Source organism: Mastigoproctus giganteus, chromosome 5 (assembly GCF_048544385.1).
Source record: "Mastigoproctus giganteus isolate SK-2022 chromosome 5, ASM4854438v1, whole genome shotgun sequence".
Taxonomy (NCBI): domain Eukaryota; kingdom Metazoa; phylum Arthropoda; class Arachnida; order Uropygi; family Thelyphonidae; genus Mastigoproctus; species Mastigoproctus giganteus.
In genome coordinates, this window is record NC_143579.1 from 31,144,939 (window position 1) to 31,167,867 (window position 22,929).

The window sequence follows — 22,929 nt, forward strand, 5'->3', positions numbered from 1 at the left end:
AGTGCCCTCTATCGGACATTACGCAAAGGTCGGGGACTGGCATCTAGAAAACCAATATATATAGCTGTACGTTGAGTGTGAGAAGAGACTGAAACGCAGGGTTGTGAGCATCTTCTCTCGGCAGAGCTGTGACGATAAGGTATGGTCGCGATCTGCCGTCTATGTGATCTGTCGCCGGTGTTCACACGTGTTTGTATCGTAGCAGCGGACTAAGTTTTCACCATTGATTTTGTTTTCCCTCATCCCGTTTTTTCCCCCTTCTATCTTCTCTGCCTCGCTTTATCCTATGTGACTGTTAGCAAATCTGGATCTTGAGTATTATTTTCTTGGTACAAGTGACAGCTGTAGAAGATTGGCAGTCATATGACTCCCAAGTTACTGATTCTGCTCTTATTCTATGGATTTCTTTGCCTTTATGTCATGCGAGCTGTTTGGGCTAAAGGTAAGATGTTTGTTCAGTTTTTACTTTTTTTTTTATTTTCTTTTCTTCTTTTGACATCCTGTTTCATAACGTCAAGCTTAAGAGTTTCAAATAGTTCTCAAGCCGCGAGTTATTGTGTACGCGAATGTGAGAAACGAAAAACGACTTGTAAAGCTGATAAGAAAGGAAACTAGATTTTTTATCAAAATATATAAACCGGAAACGGAAAGTACAATTACGTCATCTTTAATTATTTATATTAACTATGTAATGGTGTAGTTTTATAAATCATTAATTTACTTAAAAAATTTAAAAACAATAAAATATTTCAAATTTTCAGATTTTACATTACACTTCAGATATTTTTTATAAAAAAATATTTATATTATATTTTAATACTAATAGTTAAATGGATATCAGTACTCCTTGATTAGTAGCTCCTTCCAGGAACTTTTCGCTAATGATTCATTATTGTATGGACTGAAGTTGGTATGTTTGTTAAAGTATTATTGTTTATTTTCGCACTTCTATCACTCTCTTAATCAAGCTGTTTTGTGCTTTTAAGTGAATGAATTGCAATCATTAACGTCAGTAATTATCTACATTCTCTCGCATTTTACGCCAGCCATGCAGTTTATTATCTTCCTTTCACCAAACACCAAATAATTTCTAATACCAAAATTTCACAGAGTTCATTTTACTGGAATTTATTTACTTCTCCTACAAAATGTCTCCTACAAATAAAAGGAGTTGGCTTTTGTCACCCGCAAGTGAAAAATAGAAAGCAACTGCTTTCTAATTGACGCTGGTGCCGTGGTGTCTACAGATTAGCTACGCATTCTTTGAAGGATTTCATTTGGAGTAGTCTTCCATTTTTTCAAGTTTTAAGCATAAAAAAAAACAAAAAAAAAGCTTTTCTTTGAAAATTGCTTGGCGTCTACAAATTCACTCTGTTGCTTTTCTCCTCCTATCACTTTCTCTCTAAATTTCTATGTATGTAATCATATTCATTACTTACCATCAGTCGACGCCATCTTTGTCTATATTTTCTATCGCTGGGTTTATATTTATTTTGACTAATATCTCTCTATTCTGTTTATCAGTCTTTCTTTCAATCGTCCTCTTTTTGTTCCCACTATTTCACGTTTCCCTCATCATATATATTTTTCTTTTAATTTTTTATATTCATACTAATCATCCATCAGTCTCTCTCTCTTTTTTTTATTATCTGTCTATCAACTTTTCCACTGTCTATATATATCTTATGGATGGAGAAAGATGAATGGAAAAAAAATCTGGGGAGGCCTTTGCCCAGCAGTGGGATTCCACAGGCTAACACAACAACAACAACAACAAAAATTACCAATCCCTGCACACAAAAAATAGTCAATAGATACAACAAAACTGTGCATACTACTCATTTTATGAATACGTTATTAGAATGCAAAGCGCATTACAGTAGTTTAATATGAAAGTAAAGATGCAGCCATAGTAACTTGTCGTCATGGTAACTGTGAACTGGTTACCATGACTATATACTGCATAATTGTAATTAGCATCTCTTAATATATTAATAGCAATAATACGATTGAAAATGGTAGTAATAATTACAATTTGATCTAGAAAAATTATAACTATTACTACTTTTTTAAAGTAAATGATATCGGGATTATGATTTTATCAGATAATAATTTTAACACGGCTTGGGAGTTCAATTCACTCTGAGGACAATCTATTAAGAAACTTCAAATCAACCATAACTTTTCTCAATCTTAAATCCGAGATCTCAAAGTATTTTGTACTAATCATAATAGGATTTTCTCCTAACTGCGCTTGAATCATGAATCATTGTCATAACAGCAGCGAAGGAGACGGGCAATTGCCCGAGACACAACAAAATCAGGGGAGTAACAATCTTTGCAAAATATAACTACAATAATTTAAAAACTCTCTCTCTGTATATCTATCTATTTATATATATATTCTCTCTCTAGTCTGGCTGTCTACCAATCTATATAGGGACACAGAGTTGTAGAAATATACATCAGCTTTCATCATCTACCTCATTATCAATTTCCGTTTTTTTTGTGTGTTTTTTTTACTACTTTAAGTTTTATAAGGGTAGGAAGTAACCCTATCACGTTCCAGCGTTGTAATGATTTGTCCCAAACGAGGTAGTTTTTTCTCATTCTTGTGAAATTTTTTGTGCTCTCTCACATTATTCGTCTTGGAAGTTGATGGACTACATTGAACAACAACAAGAACCATTTTCATCTCATCTGATCCATTACTAAAGACAGGATTACTTCTATGTTTGGAACTTCACTTGCTATAATCGCGATTACTCCCCAGTGCTTGAACTATACAATGGCAGTCGTGTTGCAGGAGCCAACATGGGACAACCATTAGGATGGGTTCTGCTTCTTGCGTTTGTGATGGGCTCATTCGTTCCTGGTTTCAGAGAGTACAGTTATACGTTCTCGTTAAGAGAGAGAGAGTGGGAGAGGAGAGAGAGAGAGAGAGAGAGACAGAGCATCTCTCGCCTACCAGCCTAGCTAGTCCATCCTCCTCTTCGTATATTGGACTTGACAATAGTACAGTGGCCAAATAATGATTTTAGTGGAGGAGAATGTGTAGCCAGAATCTCGAAACTGTCTTTCTCAAAGTAATTTAGTAATGGGTCCCTGTAATATCATACACTTAAAACCTTAATTCTGTTTATCTTTACTCACAGAACACAAAACACTCTAATGGTTCAAAGAAGCAGGATTTTTGCAACGTCATTCTCAGAACAGTTATCTAATTTGTGGTAAATTTGGCAGAGGTTGATTAATTTAACCATTTTATCTTATCGTGTTACAACTGGAAAGTTTTCAAAAATAATCTTTACTTTAAAAATAGGATTATTAGGAAATGCTGGAGTGATATTAAAACTATTATACAATTTTTCAAATTTACATGACATCGATTTTTTATTTTTTATTGATTTATTTGCCTTTTTTGATGACATATTAAATAAAACCTGAAAATAAAAGTAATAATCAAGCTAATAAATTTAAAATATAATAATAATAATAATGCGTAAAAAATAAAATATTTCGAAAGTCATAATATAATCGACCTTGTTTCGAAATGCGTTTTAAGTTAAGGATTATTTAAAAGAATATTAATTTAGTCAAAAAAAAAGCATAAAACAGTAAAAATGGCGAATTGGTAATTATGAAAGCCAAAAACTAATCAAATATTACTGTAATCCAAGGTTTCAAAACAATAGTCAAGCCAAAAATAGCAAAGAATAGACAATTTAGAGGAACGTTTGTCTTGAACTCAAAAAGTGAAGAAAAGAAAAAGGAATAAACCTTTAAAAGCTACGTAAGTGGAATCTTAAGCATCCACTCAAGGGAATGTTTGAAAGAGAATTTTAAAGAGGTTCTATCCGCGACGCATTTGTAAGTTATCTGAAAATATTGCACACTTAGATGGGGCCGTGTATTCGCTTGCTAAATGCAACCTTCGACAGAAATGGGGAAAGAAAAATGGAAAGTTTGTGTGTACGTCTCGTTGAGTATTATATGCATTACAACGCCTGTATATAAATGCACGCAGAGAAACCTCTCGAATCTCTTTGTTGTTCCGACATTACTGGTACAGAGAAAGTGTGGGATGAGTGATTTCCTCCCCGTCCCTGGCACTTGGTATGAAAAGCAAGATTTCCACACATGTGCTTACCAGGATTCTGAGAATCGCAGGAGCCTGTACATAGCGCAAACTTTGTCGGAAGTTTTCTTATGAAATAAGATTCCACTTTTTTAGGTGGGGATCGTGCACACTTCTTCTCTTATAGTGAAACTATCGGTCATTCCTTATTTTTTTCCTCAGTTTTTAGTTTCTTCACTTATTTTCTCCCTCCCATTGGAATGTTGTTGATGTTATGCGACCTCGAAACGACAACAGCTCCCTCTGTTGTTCCTTTTTGTAAATCCGCCTATTAATAATGGATACCACATGGGTATAACAACAGTAATTATGAAGTTTACAACCGTGTTTTTCTATTTTTATTTCTTTTTTTTGTCGTATGAGCGTCTGAATTCCCAGATATTCGTATTCATTTAATATTCCGAATATTTGCTTTTAGAATCTTTATTTTTTTGTCAATTTTGGTACTTTTTGTGGATATTATTTTCAGCCTCACTAGATGGCGCCAGTAAACAATGGGGAAGTTGGTAATGTGAAAGTAAATTGCTTTATCAGCAAAATTGTCTCTCTCAAAAGTGAACAAAAGAACATTAAAAAAAAAAAAAAGTTGCTGAATAAGAATTACGGAAAGACGTATCTAAAAGTCGCTTCGCTTGAGATGGCAATGTGCAGCTTACAATATTGATATTGGTATCAACGCTTGCTGAACAACACATTTAAAATACATGAATAGAAAAAAAAAAAAAAGCTATAAATTATACATGAACTGAAGACGAACCTTCAGCAACGTTTTAAGTTTAATTGCATATAGCTGATGCAATGCTCAGTTGTTGTATCCAATTAGTCTTATACTTCTTTATTCGGATTTCAAATTTCGGTACATCTGTGATTATATTAAATTATCATTTGTTGCCCACCTGGTATCGAGATTAAATAATAAAATCCCATTGAGAATTTAAATCAGAGTTGTGATTAGTTTAATCAGAATCGCTGCTTAGTAAAATCAACTATCATTAGGCATATTTCAGAACAATGATCACCATGGCAACACGTATAGTGGTAACTATGGTAACCTCAGGACTAGTATTTTAGATATGCTTGAATATGATTGTAAATATAAGCATGGCGGACTAGGCAATTTGAAATTGTGAATATAGATGAAGCTGAGAGTAGGCATAACAGTATTTTTTCAAGCAGTTTCGGGAATATGGAGATAAATTCAAGAAAATCGATAAATATGTTATTAGTGTATAAAATAGGATACGTTTGAAGTAACACGTCTAATATTGTCGTCCTTGCATTTTAAAACACATATTTGTTCGTTTATTGGAAGATTTATTGCCATAATAGTTGCGATCCTGCATCAGAGAGAGTTAGAATCCAGTATCAGAAAATAAGTTATGATCCAGTAACAGGTTACCAAAGTTCATTTGTATTTGAATTTTAAGTGCATTTGTATTTAATAAACAGTTATTATAAACATTGAATCTATAGTAATAAAATAAATTATAAAGATAATTTTTTTAAATAGAAGCACTTTTATTTAAAAATAAATAAATACACCATACGGTAATTAACATCATTTATTAATTTCAAGTTCACCAATGGATTGATGACTTGGTTTGTTGCCATGGTAACAGCTGCGCTAGACATCTTTTAATATCTGTATAAAACAAAACGAAAGTGATGCAATCCTGGTGAGATTTTCAACCAGATTGTTCTAAGAATTAGCTTCCATTGTGGTTATGGTGGCGCCCTCTGTGGCAACAGGTTATTTGTTGTTGCCACTCCAGTAAAGTTGCCAACTAGTGATCTAGAAGTTTAACAACCCATAACGCCTTTCCCACTTCCGTGATAATAGAAGGGTAGTGCAATATAGGTTATTCTCTCTCCAAACTCCATCAGCCTCGAAAACGTCTGTAAACAACCTACCCTTTCCCCCTTTAACTGGTCATTAGGTCAAACACATCAGAATGCAAGATGGTCCAGTTCCTGGAGTTTGTTTGCCAAACTGAGTTTCCATTAGGAACTCAAGCGGCTGTTTTCATTTTATTTTTGTATAAATAAACGTTAAAGGCATGCATACTTTATAAAAGATGGATTAAATATGGCTTATTTAATAGACATACAACATGAAAAATTTTGTGCTCTTTTTTAATCAGATCCCATACGAACCAGTACGACCAATCTTGCGTGGCTTCTTCTTTGATCCAAGAGAAACTCCAGGAGTTTGTTTGAATCAGAAATTTTGACGTCCTCTCAGTATTACACTGCTAACTGACATTAATTATTAAGGATATTTAAGCTTTTTAGCCTTGCTCTTGAGCTCTTTACAACACCACAGAGATGCGAATACATTAGCTGTTTCAGTTAAATTGTGATATATTTGCTAAATTTATTTTTACATAGTTATAGATCTTACTTTTCGTAATAGTTTGAAAGATAAATAAATTTGCATAATTACTCTCTAAATTACCTCGAGCATCTACGGTTTGCAATCGATCATTGCGTATGAGATGAGAAGATGGATAATGTGTGGTTTGATGAGCCAAGAAACAGCAATTTACTGCAAAGGTTGACCATAAAACAACTCCTAATGAAGAATTTATTTATTTTTTTAGATTATAACCAATATCATGCAAGATTCATGTAACAATCATCATGCATGAGCTCATTGTCCTCGTGAACGATTAAGAAAGGATAAAAAGGGAAATGTGTTGAATGTCCCTAGAATATTTGAAATATTCCAAAATGGGAACATATTACTTTGAACAAGTTATTAGGATAATTAAATGATAACTGAAGAAAGCTATGCCAGGATACTGTGTAGGGCACCATTTTGCCTGTAGATGAACGGGCAATCTTTGAGAGAACCATACTCCTTGTACAATAATTTAATTGGCCACGGGCCTCCGCGAAGGCACCGATTTAAATCCCTGTGACAACTGAATTCCTTTGATTATGTGCTTCTTGAAAGACAATGTTTACAAAATCCAGCGTTTGAATTTATTAGAACTGACGCTGGCAATTAGACAAGAAGTTTTAGTATTGATCCGGGGTACTTTAATAAATCTGAAAGTAATTTCGTGTCTCGACTAGTCTTAATAAATGAAAATTAAGGTGGTCGTGTTGAACATTTTGATTCAGGCTAAGGATGCATTGCACCAAACAGATTTGCAGTATTTGTACTCTCTCAAGACAAATATTCGTTTAGATTTTAAATCCATCGTGGTAAGTTATTTTATTCGCATATTATGTATTTGTTTTGTATAAACAAATTTTTAAAGAATGATATTTTCCAAACCAGATGTCAAAGTTCACTTAAGTGGCCCATAGCTTCTTCTTCCGATATTGACTTATTGCTGTCCTGTCCAATTCACATCAAAATAGCATTTTCGTGTAACCAGACTGCTTACCAATCAACATGCACAAATCTTGTTCACTAATTAAAAAAAAAAATACGTGCAGTTAATGGAAACGTAATAGTTTCAGGTCAAGAGAAACCGTGATCTTGGAATCATTGAGGATGAGCAATCACTTTTAAATATCTCTTCTAAAACTTCATCCACATAGAATACTGCATCCTATGCTGGATAAACAAAACCAAGAAACTTCTTAACTATTTAGATTCCTAGAGGTATCCTATCCATAACGGTCGAAGTTATGCCTTGGAAGCACACTATACTCCAAGAAATTCTGTATTCTGACATTCGAAAAACTACTGGCAAAAACACACGGCCCTTTTGATAGCCTCTAAACTTTCAGATTTCTTTTCCATCCTGGTAATGTCATAGACTTCTGAAAAGATGGTAATCTGATGATACAAAGTCTGGCGGATGTGGAATTTTTTCCCTCACCGAGCTCGATTTTTTCCAAATCTGATCTGAGACGTTCTATCTGGATTCTGTTAACAAGACTTAACATTGTGAAAAAGTACCGAGTTTTATGCTTAAAATATCTAACTGATCTCGAAAATTGTTTGGTGATACCTGGGGAATCAATTTTTCAAGTTTTTATATTTTTTCCAGCAATTGCAAGTTGGTTTGCATTTCAATATTTTGCACAAAAATCATGAGTTTTTGAATATGCCTATAAATTATGCGTAACCACTGTGGTAGCCAAGGAGACTCAATTGGTTAGTGAAGATAAACGATGGAAAGTGTCTTCAATAGTTACAGAAGTCTTTCTCCTAGATGATTTTTTCTCCCTGTTAAAGGGCTTCTAAATGTGAATGTACTGGGCCAAAATTAATTGGATCCTTTCCTCAATAATCAAACAGAGAATAATCATAATCAAAATCAGTGAAATCAGTAATCAAATAACAGTTAAATCAAATGATGGGAAGAAACCGCCTACGCCGTTGAAATTCTAATAAGAAAACTACTACGTCTTGGGCAGCACTGCGTTGTCTTTCTCTACGGACCTTCTTCCATCTTTCTGTTAGCCGGGGGTTTACGGAGTTTATCTTCAGTCGAGAATTTTAATTAGGGAGTTGAGCTTTTATTTACATAACGGATCAGTCAACCTTATCGCCAGTTTAGCCGTCAGTCGGGAACTGCGAAGCCACTGACAAGTTATGAAACTCGGCTTAATTTTTAATCAACTTGTTAATCATGAATCAGTGACAGTTTTACGACCACGTTCCACTCTTTTTTTATTGGTGATTAAGTTGCCTGCACTCTTCAATCATTCCGGCTAGTTGGCATTGTGAAAATGATGTTTCGTACGAGTCCATGACTGGAATTATCCGAGAGGCAGTGAAAGATTGATCGTTTCTAGCCAACTATGAGAATTGATCTTCGGGGTAATCTGAGAGATGGTGTAATCTTGATAATGTCTCCGGTAAGGAAGAGGGTGCATTATAGAAAATAATCGGGTTATTCATGACCATTAGTACAGCATCGGATAAAAATAAAAACCCTCAGTGGTAGATTAGTGTTAATGAGACTCTAAGGTTACGGACGTGATTTTCAGATGAAGAGAATGACCCTTTATTGGCTTTCTCTCCCTTCTAGATACCGCCCAGGGGAGTTGAACCCGTTAAAGAAGGGAGAAGAGGTATCCTTGGGTATATACGGATGGATTTGTGACTGCTCTCCATTTCGATCCCTGCAAGAACACAAATATGTAATTGATTTTTGCTCCATAACCTCAATCTTTTCACACAAATTGAAAAAAAATAAAACATCCACTACTAAAGCAAAATACATGTATTGCCAAAAGTAAACGGACACCTAGGAGTTTCAAAGAACTATTTGCTGATTCATTTAATAAAGTTACTACCCGTGTTTGGCCTTAATTACAAGTTGTATCCTAGTCTTCCTAATTCATTTCACAAATATACGTGGTCTCAATTCTAATCTCAACGATGTCCATTTCCACTTGCAGTCTGCCAAACCCCATGTACTTTTTCTGACAGAATCTCAGTTATCGGTTGATTCAACTACTGCTCATCTCAGATGCCCAAATTATTCGCTTTATGATTCCTTTCGCCTCAAAGGTGGTACTTGTGCATATGTCCGTTCTGATATTCCCTGCCAGAGATTTGGCAATTTGGAATCTCCTCTCTTTGATCTTCTCTGGCTCAAAATCTCTCTACCTCATTGTGTCAAATTCATCTGTTGTCTCTACCGTTCTCCCAACTTGACTAATCACTTGGAGCTCTTTGACTTCCTCTCTTTGCAACTTTACTTTCTCCAGTCCAACTTTCCTAACAGTGAGGTAATTTTCCTTGGTGATTTTAATGTTCACAACTCCAGCTGGCTTCCGTTTTCTAGTCACACGGATCCAGTAGGTCGAGATGCTGAGGCTTTTGCAATTACTAATGACCTAGCACAAATTGTTCATTTACCTAAAAGAATACCGGACAATCCTAATCATACAGCCAATACGCTTGATCTTTTTCTCACAAACAACCCTTCTAAGTACACAGTCGAAGTGAGAGGTCCTTTAGGCACTTCAGATCACAACTTGGTGATTGTCTCTTCTCCAATGGAACCTTTATCTCACGGCTATTCCCAACCTCGTATTGTTTGGCATTACAGGAATGCAAAATGGGATGAACTGCGAGACTTCTTTTCTTCTTTTCCTTGGTCGGATTACTGTTTCAAAACTTCTGATGTCAACGTTTGCTCAGATCGTGTCAGTGAAATTATTCTTGAAGGAATGGAATCCTTTATCCCACACTCCACTTTAAAATCTCGCCCTTTATCTAAACCTTGGTTTTCCAATAAATGTACTAAGGCTGTCCAAGAGAAGAACGTTGCATATCGTAATTGGCTTGTTTCTAATTCTTCAGATTCATTTTCTGCCTACACCAAAGCTCGCAACAATTGTAAAGCAGTTATTAATCAGTCTAAACTAGATTGTGCACAGACTAAGAGTAGAAAACTTGCTTCTTGCCCTAATGGTAGCCGAGCATTTTGGTCTCTTGCCAAAGCTATTGGCTGCAACTTTTGCCCATCTCTGCTCCCATCTCTGTCCAAACCAGATGGTTCTGTTGTCATTTCAGCCAGGGATAAAGCTGACCTGCTAGCATCCCATTTTTCTTCCAGCTCATGTATTAATGATCTTGGTAAAACACCTCCCACCATTCCCAACACGCTCCATTCAATGCCTCCTGTGGTCTTCCGTCAAAAGGATATTAGAAGGATTTTGATGAATCTTGATGCTAAGAAAGCTCCAGGTCCCGATGGTATTTCTCCACTTGTTCTCAAAACCTGTGCTCCTGAACTTACTCCTATTCTTTGCCGCCTTTTTTTCACTTTCTTATTCCAAAGGTGTTTTTCCTTCTGCTTGGAAATTTGCTCATATCCAGCCAGTTCCTAAAAAGGGTGACAAATCCCTCCCATCCAATTATCGTCCCATTGCAATTACTTCTACTCTTTCTAAAGTAATGGAGAAATCAATTAACCGTCAACTCTTAAACTACCTAGAAACCTTCCGTATGATCAACGATCGCCAGTATGGATTCCGTCAGTGTCGATCCACTGGTGATATTCTGGCTTATGTTACCCATTTATGGACTAATTCAATGGAAAGGTTCGGTGAAACACAAGTAGTTGCTCTTGACATCTCAAAGGCTTTTGATCGTGTTTGGCATAAAGGTCTTCTAAACAAGCTTCCATCTTATGGTTTGCCAACTGGTTTTAGTAATTGGTTATCCAGTTTTCTCTCTGATCGCTCACTGAGGGTGATGGTAGATGGCTCTCTGTCTTCTAACTTCTCCACTAATGCCGGTGTCCCCCAAGGTTCAGTTCTTTCCCCCACTCTTTTCCTCTTGTATATCAATGACCTTCTTCCATTGACTGGAAATCCTATCCATAGTTTTGCCGATGATAGCACATTGCATTCAACTTTCCATTTTGAGAAACCTTGTCCTGCTCAATCAGCTTTAACTTCTCGAAAATCTGCTACCAATTCCTTAAATGCCGATCTTCAGGTAATTCTCCAGTGGGGCAAAGACAACGTAATTGATTTCAACCCTTCTAAAACTCAGTCTTGTCTTATATCTCGCAAAAAGGATTCTTCTGCTCCTATGCTTATGTTTAGTGACACTCCGATTTCTAGGCGAAATGATATATCTCTTTTGGGGATTACCCTGACTTCTAATCTCTCTTGGCACAAGCACATTACAAATATTGCTTCCTCTGCATCTAAAAAACTGGGTTTTCTCTTTCGCTCTCGGCGTTACTTTTCTTCCAAACAGCTGCTCACTCTGTATAAATCGCAAATCCGCCCTGCCATGGAATATTGTTCCCACATCTGGGGTGGTGCCCCCAAAACCTCTCTCAGGTTTCATGATTCCATTCAGAAGAGGACAGTTAGGTTAATTAATGATTCATCTCTAACAGAGTCTCTCCACTCGCTTTCTCATAGACGTACTGTTTCTGCTGCATGCCTCTTCTACAGATACTTCCATGGGCACTGTTCTTCTGAATTGGCTTCTATAATTCCCGCTCTCTCTTTCAAAACAGTCCGAACACGTGCCGCCACCAGCCAACATCCATTTACTGTCCAACTTCAAACCCACAGAACCAACTTTTCATCTTCCTCATTTATTCATTCAACTGCCATTTTCTGGAACAACCTTCCTTCATATGTATTTCCTGAAAATTACAATCTACAGAAGTTCAAGTCCAATGTCAACAAATATCTTCTTTCGTCTTCTCAACCTTCAACCCAAGCACGGTACTAAGTACTATAGGTTCTAATACCTCTCGTGTTTGGGGTTCACATAAAAAAAAAAAAAAAAGTCGTTAGACTCCGAACTAATTTTTCAAAACATGAAGGCTATATTTTGGTCCATTTTTCCCTAAACGTAACGGTCAGTTCATTTGATTGAAGTCTGTTGACCTGTCCTGAGGTTAATGTTCAAGTTCAGTTGGGTTCGATGGAGTTAAGATCGAAGCTTTGGTCTGAGCATACCAATGAAGTTTTTGTGTCCCATATCTTCATATTAAGTCACTACAGGCTGCGCAGTATGCTATGGTTCATTGCCATTCTGAAAGAGGAAATGGCCGTCCCCATTCTGTTGCCATTTGGGATTTTTAGAAAGTTTTTATGTGTCTGTGAAGAAAAAGAACCTTCACACCTGTGTTGCCACACATTTTTTGAAACTAGAATGTTCTCGACAATCTTCTAACAATATTTTGATTTATAAATGTCTAAAAGGTTTCTCACAATGCCGCTACACCCTTGAATGCTAACCAAACCACTTCTTTCTCAGACAGTTATGAAATTATCATCTTATTCACACTCAAGAAACTTTGCAACGATGTATCTAAAACAACCTCCGTTTTATCTGCGGCTTTAATTAGTCCAGGTTTTAAAATGTAGTGGTGGTAGAACTTTGCTTACAGACAGAGGTAGATCATCCGTTATAATATTGCTTCCAGATATGAGATTAGTCCTTTTTAGCTAACTCTTTCTAACCAAAAGATCAGTTTTAGTCCTGCTGTCCCATTCACACAGAAGTAAACGAGTTGTGTGACCTGACTGTACTAGGTTCACTCCACACCATTCGTACATCAAATGCAACGAATTTTTATCTCTCATTAACCCTTTGTCTCACATTTTCAAAACACAGTTGGAAGACAACGCGGACCCATAACTTACATTGGTCACCATCACCAAATAACCATGACACGCTTTTTTTGTAAAAGTGAGTGATTCTTCGCCAACACCACCGGTGTCGTGCCAAAGACCCTACACAAGAGCCTAGCAGCAATAGGTCTCCCAGAGAACACCTACAAGGAACTCCAAAAAGTCAATCATGAACACCTCTAGGATAGTCAGGAAGTTTCTCTACCAACAGTTATACAGTACATAACTAAAGCCCTGTGCGTTTGATAACAGGATTCGTCACGGGATGAACTCCCATCAGGGAGAAATGATAATAATAGCTAGCGAGGAAATACAAGTTGATCAAAGGAAATACAAGTACGAACCCCAGGCAGTACTAGAGACCAGAACCCACAAGCTATACTGGGACAGCGCCATAACAACGGACAAGACAATTCCGCACAACAGACCAGACGTAACCCTTGTCGAAAAGAAGGAAAAGGCTACCTATCTAATTGACATAGCGGTGCCCAACACTGGCAACCTCCAGAGAACCCATGAGGAAAAGATCAGGAAGTACACGGACCTAAGACAGGAGATCAAAGAGATGTGGCAATCATATGTAACGGCCTTCGCGATCATCGTGCTAACCACCGGTATGGTGCCAAAGACTCTACACAGCAGCCTAGTAGCAATGGGTCTTCCAGAGAACACCTACAAGGAATTCCAGAAACTTGCAATCCTGAACACCTGTATCAGAGATTTACTCGACAACAGTAACAATAATAATAGTAAACGGACACAACTAACCACCTCATGCACTTCCACTTCGTGATGAGGATTAAAAAAAAAAAAAACAATAAAGGAGAAAACGTTCTTGCTGTATTGTATTAAACTAATTGTGTGAACTACGACAAAAGTTGCTAATTATGTGAACTATGACAAAAGTATGTAATTTTTTTTTTTTTTGAAAACTCTCATGGAAAGAATGATGTTTTATTTATTTATTTTTTTTTCGTATAATCCAATTAGGTGCGAAATAAGAGCTGTGCAGTGTCAGCCAATAAAAATCACGTACCGTATACAATTCCAGTTTACAATGTTCAATTTTAAGTGCCAGATTCTTTCTAATGCCTGAATGCTTTGGAATGAAAAAAAGATTTATTAAATCGAAGAATGATTTGGAAAGATAATTTGTCGAATCGAAGAATGATTTGGAAAGATTATTCGTTGAATCGAAGAATGGTTTGGAAAGATTATTTGGTGAATGGAAGAATACTTTGGAAAGAAAAAAAACACACTTGGTGAATAAAAGAATGATTTGTAAAGAAGAATTATTTGTTGAATCGAAAAGTTATTTGGAGAGCAATAGGTTTCTGAAGGAGCGGCCTCCGTAACCTGGTGGTCAGGAGCGGGAGTGCAATAGCACACGCTCTTTGAGTAGACCCTGATTCAAGCCCCTCACTGCTAAATAGTCGACCCACACTGGACCAGCGTGGCAGATTATGGTTCATTTCCTTGAACATGAATCGTGGAAGGGGCTTCCATCCTGCTGTGGATTGATAATGGCTGCAGTTTACCTTTTTTTTGGGGGGGGGGGGGTTCTGAATAGAAGAAAGATTTGGAAATAAGAACACGATTTATTGAATGGAAAAATGACTCGTTTAGAAAAATTATTTGCTGATCGATGAATGATTTGGAAGAAAGAACACTCGTTTGAATCATCTAATTATGGTTCACTAAGCAGGTCATTCCTGTACGATTTTCATTTTTTGTTTTAATTTTTCTCTCCCCACCCTGCCATTTTAGGTCCATCAGCAAATGAAGCAAAATTTTCTCCATTTAATATCGGAAGAAACTAAATCTACATGACCCGAATCCCTTTAAGGAAACTTGGAAACTTTATTTCCCTTCAAAAAGAAAGTAAATTGGATAGTGCAGATAACGAGAGTGTGTCGGTGCAGTGGACTACTTTAGCGAAGTATTCGGCCCTTAATGAACTTGTGAAGGATATCCTAATCACGCAAAACTGTCGTCACGGTATTCTTGCCGATATTGAAACAATTGAATCGTCAAAATCCATTTGCGGACTCTCAGAGATCGCTGATGAGTCCAAAGAGAGCTTTGATTACACGCAGGCCCACTGCAACCGTGTGTTAGCTGGAGTAAACCATCCACGATGGTAGACATACCATAATGACAAGCTGAGCGGGTTCAGTTGTTGCTATTTACGTACTGTGGTTGCTTCTTCTTTGCTACAACAACCCGTTGCATTCAAATTAAATTGGTTCGCTTTTCTTTGATTGTGGATCTTCTTGACAAGTGACTTTATATGTGCGCGTGCGCAGTGAGACTGTGTTACGTGCTAAGAAGGTGTTACTGTTGTTCTGCGGTCAGAGAGAAATGACTATCGGGATGACCTCCCGCTGTGCCGAGATTACGCGTACCTTTCGCAGAATTCAGCGCCGGAGCGTGAACGCGAGCCAGACTGGAAATGTCGAGATCCCCATACTTGGCACGCGTTTTTGCAAAGATGGGTCAAAGAAAACGAACGATGTCTTGACACGGAAACACAACTGCAGACACGCAACCAACTCACAGGAAGTGGAAGTCGGAGACATTAAGACACACTTCACTCGAAGTATACAAACATAAAGAGGAATGTGCTGTTCTTTCATTCTCTCTGGCCTTCGTTTCTTGTTTTCTTTCTTTTCTCAAATGTTTTGTTTGATTTTTTGGAGAAATGCCTTTTCCATATCCCCTTCATCCCATTTGTTTTGATAAATAATTCCCATTTCTCCATTAAATCTTACTTACAGCGATGCGCATCATCGAAAGCGTCATTTCCTAACACGAGGATAAAAACCTTGCATAATATACAGAGAAGTATAAATATAAGCCCTGTACAGCTGTCATGATGGACAGCTAATCTAATTCGCGGTTATTTAGAAAAATAGTAGTGTGGAATTTCTGTTCCACGCTCAGCATTTTATCCCTGTGCAGATAATCCACATCGTAACCTTCTTCTGTGTTGTTACAACTGAATAGGCAATTCTTTAATTAATAATTAAACATTTTACCACTTTCGTCATTAATCGTTGAATATTCCTCAAGAAAGGCACTTTCTTACGTGCTGCTAAAACATCCTTGATCATTCTAACCTTAGATTATAGGATTTATCAGATTAAAGTAGTGACTGGAAGAGAATTGAAAAAATAAAAAAGCTCTAAGTGATAAGCTTTAAGAATTTTCTCAATATTCGAGAAACAGCGGTTCCGAAATAACAATTTTTCCTGCCACACTTCTGACAATTTCTTTAGAAATTCGTTGCGCGTGCGGTTCTCTATGAACAAATCGTATATGAATAATAACAGGTAATCTCTTTTACCACACATTCTGTCGAATTCCGGTTGGAGAAAATGACATTTAGATAGAAAAAAGTTCTTTGGCGAAGCCACAGATGGACACGCTTCACTAAATCTTTATTGCATTTGAAAATCACAGGGCATCAGTAAAATATTACGGTCGTAAGAGGCTGAAGAAAGAACAAACAGAAAGAGAGAAAGAGAGAGATCCTAGTCACGCGATGGTTGTCTTGGAAACAAGATATTCTACGTCATCGCCTATCAATAACATCTGTCATTTAATATTTCGTAGATGATTTCTCACAAGACAACAGATCCGCTGCTTGTCGTGTTATGTCCTCCAGTAGGTGAGAAACGGAAGATTTAAGAAAGGTGAAACGTGTGCTGAATAAAATTTCCGTCCAGCAGTACAGTGAAAAATAATCCGCTTACGCGACCGGAACGTTTTGTGGAATGTGTATATTGGATGGCCTAGTTTAAAGACTTAGAGCTGTTTTATGCGCAGGGAAGAGAAATGTCCCTCGTCCTGTCTAATAAAACCGAAAATGCACGACCTACTATACTTTTGCTATGCCAGTGTATATATTACATTGCATCCCGTTTAAGTGCTCATTATTAAAGGGCTTTTATTGTTGCTATGTATTGTTTAGCATGGCGAGAGATACAGCCCCGGATAAAACTGGAAGCACTTTTAAAATGATTTCAAAATTCACAGGTTAAAACCTGTTTAATAAACTCAAGAACTTTGATAATAACAAAAGGGATAACATCACGTGTTTAGCAGCCATTTACGTTTATTTAATTTTAGTCTGTATGGGCTTATTTCATAAAGGAAGAAAAGCTGTTGAGGACTGCACCAAGAAAAATAGGGCTTTCAGGCTAACGTGCTAAAGGTCCACAAACGATATCCAGTTTTTGTTCGCTTACGCTTTATCCTGTTAGAGTTGAATAAAATATTCACTCGGTGCCATTGAACGCTGGTAATATCTTCAAATACAACTGCAATTGTTGTATATGGTCTCTATAGGAACCGATATAAATATTTTAGATTTTTTTATGATCAATAGGTAATAGCTTTTGAATTGTTGGCATTGCTAATGGCATTTCAAATATATCAAAATTATATTTTTCCAGAATTGTCAGTTATTGCGCTTTTCATTGTTAAAAAATTCAACAATTGGAACATACGAACATTGTGCGAATTTTCCATTGTTGGAATTTCATCTAAAAAAAAAAAATCAGGAAATCGATTTTTTTTTTTTTTTCAATAAAAAATGTCAACAATGGGAAAATCAATCATTGTTAGGATTCCAATAGAACTTGTATTAGAAACGAAATATTTATAATCTGGAAAAACTTCTATTGAAAAAAAAATTATGAAAATTCTAGAAAAAAATTATGAGCATTCAAATCCGAACCTCTAAAATAATGAGTTCTAGAAAAATATAATATAATATAATGTAATATAATTCTAGAAAAATCTACAATTCTAGAAGAAAATTTATGACAATTAAAAAGTCTAAAAAAAATCTAAAATCTGATATTGTAAAAAAAGTATAATTCAAGAAAAATAATAAAATACAAAAAAAGCTGCAATTCTAAAAAAAATACGATAATTCTAGAGAAGTATTCCCTATTCAAAAATATAAATACTCTTAAAATATACTGTTAATATAACTGGAAATTTTGAAATTCTGAAAAATCATAATTCTAGAGAAATATTATGGTTAAATCAAGAAAACTGAAATATTCCAAAAAAGTAATAATTCTAGAAAACTGTGATATAAGATAATATAATTCTAAAAAATCTTTAATAATATAAAAAAATGTTTGATAATTCCAAAAAATCGAACATCCTAAAAATTATGATAATTCTAGGAAAAATATGATAAATATAACATGAAATAATATAATACGAGATAATATAATATACCTATAATAAAATATGATAATTCTAGAAAAATATACAATTCTAGAAAAAGTTATGACAATTATAAAAATGTGATATATATAGAGAAATATTATGATAAATCAAAAAATCTGAAATATTCCAAAAATATGATAATTCTAGAAAAATATACAATTCTAGAAAAAGTTATGACAATTATAAAAATGTGATATATATAGAGAAATATTATGATAAATCAAAAAATCTGAAATATTCCAAAAATATGATAATTCTAGAAAAAAAACATAATTCAAAAATTTAAAAATTCAAAAAAATAATGCAAAAATTAAATAAAAATTCAAATAATCCTAGAAAAAAATTATGAGAATTCAAAAAAATTGGAAATCCTAAAAATTATGATAATTCTAGGAAAAATATGATAAATATAATATGAGATAATATCATACGATAAAAATATAATGTTATGTTATTATAGATAATATAATAAGTATAATATAATATGATACAGTTAGGGAAAGACGTTATGTGGTTGTTTTCCATTAAGATTATTACTATATTTAATACTACTCTTACTATACATTAAGGTGACATTTCAGCTATCTTACATCGTGTTTCTGGGAGCATGGGCAATAGGAGTCTGTCGGCACCACGGTCTGATGATGGGTATCCGTAAGATACCTGAAACGTCACCTTAATGTATAGTAGCTTAGGCGAATAGCTTAATTAACTATATTATTAATTTTACATGGTATAACAGTGGTATTAAATATAGTAATAATCATAATATGATAATTCTAGAAACATCTACAATCCTAAAAAAAAAAGTTTATGACAATTGCAGAAAATTTTTAATTCTAGAGAAAATTGTGTCAATCCTAGAAAACGTTTCTAGGATTGACACAAATGTTTCTAACATTTTTACCCTGCAAATATGCCATTTTAAAAATTGGGATTTTTAAAATGCTAAAACATACGTTAAAATTCTAAACAGGTCACGAAACTACCATTACAAGTATTTGAAATTTTCTGGGATGGTCCGCTTTTGTTTATTCGATATGTACAGCCGACAATTGTGAGTCATGATTTGAAATGGGTGTCCATGTTTCCTTCGATATACGCGTTCCCCGAAAAATGCTTATTATCAAAATGTTTGGCTATTGCAAAATAGATGTAGCACAAATCTTTTGAGTTCATCTTATTTTCGTGTTTGGAATGCACGACAGCAGAGAATAAAGACATTATAGGCTCAATGGGTGCCAAATACCAGGACAAACAGGTATCAACTGCCAAAATGGCCGCAACCGTATTTTCTTTTTGAATCCAAAATGGTCAACCACGTTTCACAACGCACTGACCATTAGTGAGAGAAAACACGTTCGTCTCATAATAACGCCATTTCAAAATGATCATAAGTGATCTCCCTTGAATAAACAGGGGAATTTGTGTGTGTCCCCGTAACTGTAAAGACAAAGGGAAGCCTAGATCCGTATGCATGGGCTTGTGTCCAGACCCCATCATAGAGATGATCATAAGCGCAGGTCATCTGTTACCGTGGCATGTTGCTACTATGGTATTTATGGAATGTTGTTCATCCGATATTAGCCTTTCGGTGAAAAATATTTCGGAGCAAGACTGCAACATATCAAACAGAGTGACACGAAGGACAAAAAATCTTAAGCAAAACACCCGAAACTTTAGAAAACTTAGATTAAAACTTGAACAAAATACAAGTCATGACACACGTTAATCTTTTAATAGAGAAAGGCAAAGATAGATAGTACAGAAATACACACACTGTTCAAAAATTTACGAACGTTTGTATTAACACAAAGCCAGAAGAAACGCAAATAGATGCAAAGAAAACTAAGGTGGGGTGATGACGTATTGCCTCATTGACTATAAGGACTGCACAGGCTGTCCTACCGCTGTAACCTGAAGCCAGAAAGGAGAAAACTCGTGATCTATCAGACTTTGAAAAAGATCTTATCGTGGGTGCACGTTTAGGAGGAGCCAAGATTCAAGAAACTAAAGACATAAGTGGTTTTTCAAAAGTATTCATCTCAAAGGTTTTTAATTACCAGAAAGCGTAATAAATGTAGCAGCAAAACAATAATACTTCAAGAGCAAAGCCGTCGTACTCTAAGGAGGATTGTACAGAAAAATAGGACAACTAGTGTGCAGAAACAGCATTTGAATTCAACCAAGAACAAAACCTTTTTCACCCGTACCATGAGAATTGGAGAAAACTGGGCATTGGCAGTCGCCTGCCTCTTTGGAAGCCATTATTTCAGAAAAAAACATAAAATTCCGCTTGCAGTGGCGTCGAGAACATCGTGATTGGACAGTGGAAAAATAAAAGAAAGTCATGTGGTCTGACGAATCACGATTCACTTTCCTTTTGCACTGATGCTAGGCAGAGAGGGTGGCGAGAATCTCACGAAGAAATGGACCTTGCTTGCCTTGTTATGACAACCTAAGCAACTGGAGGTGATATCCTGATATGGGGAATGTTTTGTTGGCACGCACTAGATCCGTTGATTCTAGAGGAAGGTCGAATGTTATCCAGGGAGTACCTGAATTTTGTATCAGATCTCTTGCACCCTGTAATGTTACACTTTTATCTCGAATGTGATAGACACTTTATGGATGAAACTGCAACAACGCATCGTGCCAGAATAGTTCGGGGAACAAGACACGGATTTCCACCATTTTCTCTGGCCCTTCATTCACCTGATATTAATACTATTGATGATGTGTGGGATATGCTGGAGAGAGCTATACAGCAATGAAGTCATTTTCCTTCAACTTTGTTACAGCTGCCTGATATTTTGCTGGAAGAATGGTTATAATTAGACCAAGACGCACTACAACATCTTACAGAATCCATGAGGCGCCGCACCTTTGCTGCTATTAGAAACAAAGATGGCCCGCTTCAATACTGTATAAAGAAAGGATTGTATTTTTATGGCCACTGTATTTCAGACTTTGCTCTGGATTGATTTTTTGGATCTATGGATCTCCCCTTTTATTTTCCCTTCAGAAATACAATCAAAATTATTAGAAATTTTATTTAATTTTATTTTAAAAAAATGTGTATCCATGCATTTTCACGATGAGGAAACTCTTACGAGTATTTTAAAGTTTGGAAACAGCTATTACATAAATAAGACTTTTTTTCTTTTTAGTTTTAAAGTTTTCATTTTTATTTTCGCCGAATATTTTACCGTGTTGTGCGTGCCGCTCGAGAACTGCGATCATTTAGGAGTTTAAAATTCAAACTTATGTAAATTAGAGTGTGAGGAATGACAGGGAGGTTGTATCGCTGTTTCAGGGTGATTGTTACACTTGACACGATAGTGATGCACTTTCTAATTATAGCAACAAATAAATCGCACTTTTGACCTTCGCCACCGTCAGGTTGCCTCCTTCTGTAATTACGACAGTCCCAAATGTCTTACATCGTTTGAAAACGAATAGCTTTCCATAAACTTTATTATTTGAATCAATATTCTGTTTAGTGTTTTTATATTTTCTTAGAAATTAAAATTGATAAATCCGTCAACGTATTATTTTTAGAGCAGGATGGGAAAGACAGAAAAACAGACTGTTTCTGTTAAAAAAAAAAAAAAAAAAAGGAACGAATATTACCTTAAAATGAAATTACAAAATTGTTATCTTAAAATAAAATTACAAAAAAAACCCATAATCAATGTGTTTTAAAAATGTTCATACTGCGCATGCGTATTATGCTGTACAAAATAAAACTTCAAATTTAGCCCAATCATTCTTTCTTAAAAGTTAGAAATAATAAAAATGCTTGTATTCCATTATTTTTTAAATTTTATTTATAAGTTAAATTTCACTACTTTTTAATTTTCAAATCTTTATGGACAAACATTCATACACAAACATATAAACCAGATGGTATGCACTTTGCACCAGGGGGCGCCTGAATTAGCCCTCGACTTACCCGGATGTAACATTTCAATGCAAGTTTATTTTGGTTTAAGAAAACTTAGTGCAGACAATTCGATTTATTATAATTACACTGCCCTCCAAAATTATTAGAGGACATATCTAAGCGCATGTAGGCCCAACCGTGGCGTGTTATTCCATTTCTTTTCGTCAATGACGTTTAAATTTTTTTCCCGAGTTCAAAGGGTACATCCCCCCTTTTTTTCATAAGAAATATCTTTGTTTATTTCTCAGAAACCCTACTTAATAATTTAATTATAAATCGCCATATTCGAATTATAAGGACATCTGCTTTAGGGATGAAACCGTTGTTCATTCTTCCGAATACAGACAAAGACGACAAAAAGGAAGGAAACGTTCTCCGAGAAGTCTATTTTTGAACAAGTGAATGATGCTCTGCAGCATTCTTTTGTGAGAGGAGATGCTCATTTAATCCAGCGTGAGCAAAGTATTTTCGGTACAATTTTAGCTTTGTTACTGTGAATGGAAATAGCAAAAGA

General features: G+C 35.5%; 1 protein-coding gene across 2 annotated transcripts in view; it reads left to right on the forward strand.

Annotated features, from left to right (window-relative positions):
- Nucleotides 1-22,929, forward strand: part of LOC150085280 (lachesin-like) — a 189,007-nt gene that overhangs the window by 79,157 nt on the left and 86,921 nt on the right. The window contains exon 1 of one of the 2 annotated variants that reach the window (XM_090373125.1): nucleotides 99-442. The exons of the other annotated variant lie outside the window; for it this stretch is intronic. Within the exon in view, the coding sequence (XP_090229251.1) occupies nucleotides 364-442 (79 nt within the window). The 5' untranslated portion in view covers nucleotides 99-363. Of the gene's footprint in view, nucleotides 1-98; nucleotides 443-22,929 lie in introns of those variants that run through there. 2 annotated transcript variants of the gene reach the window in all.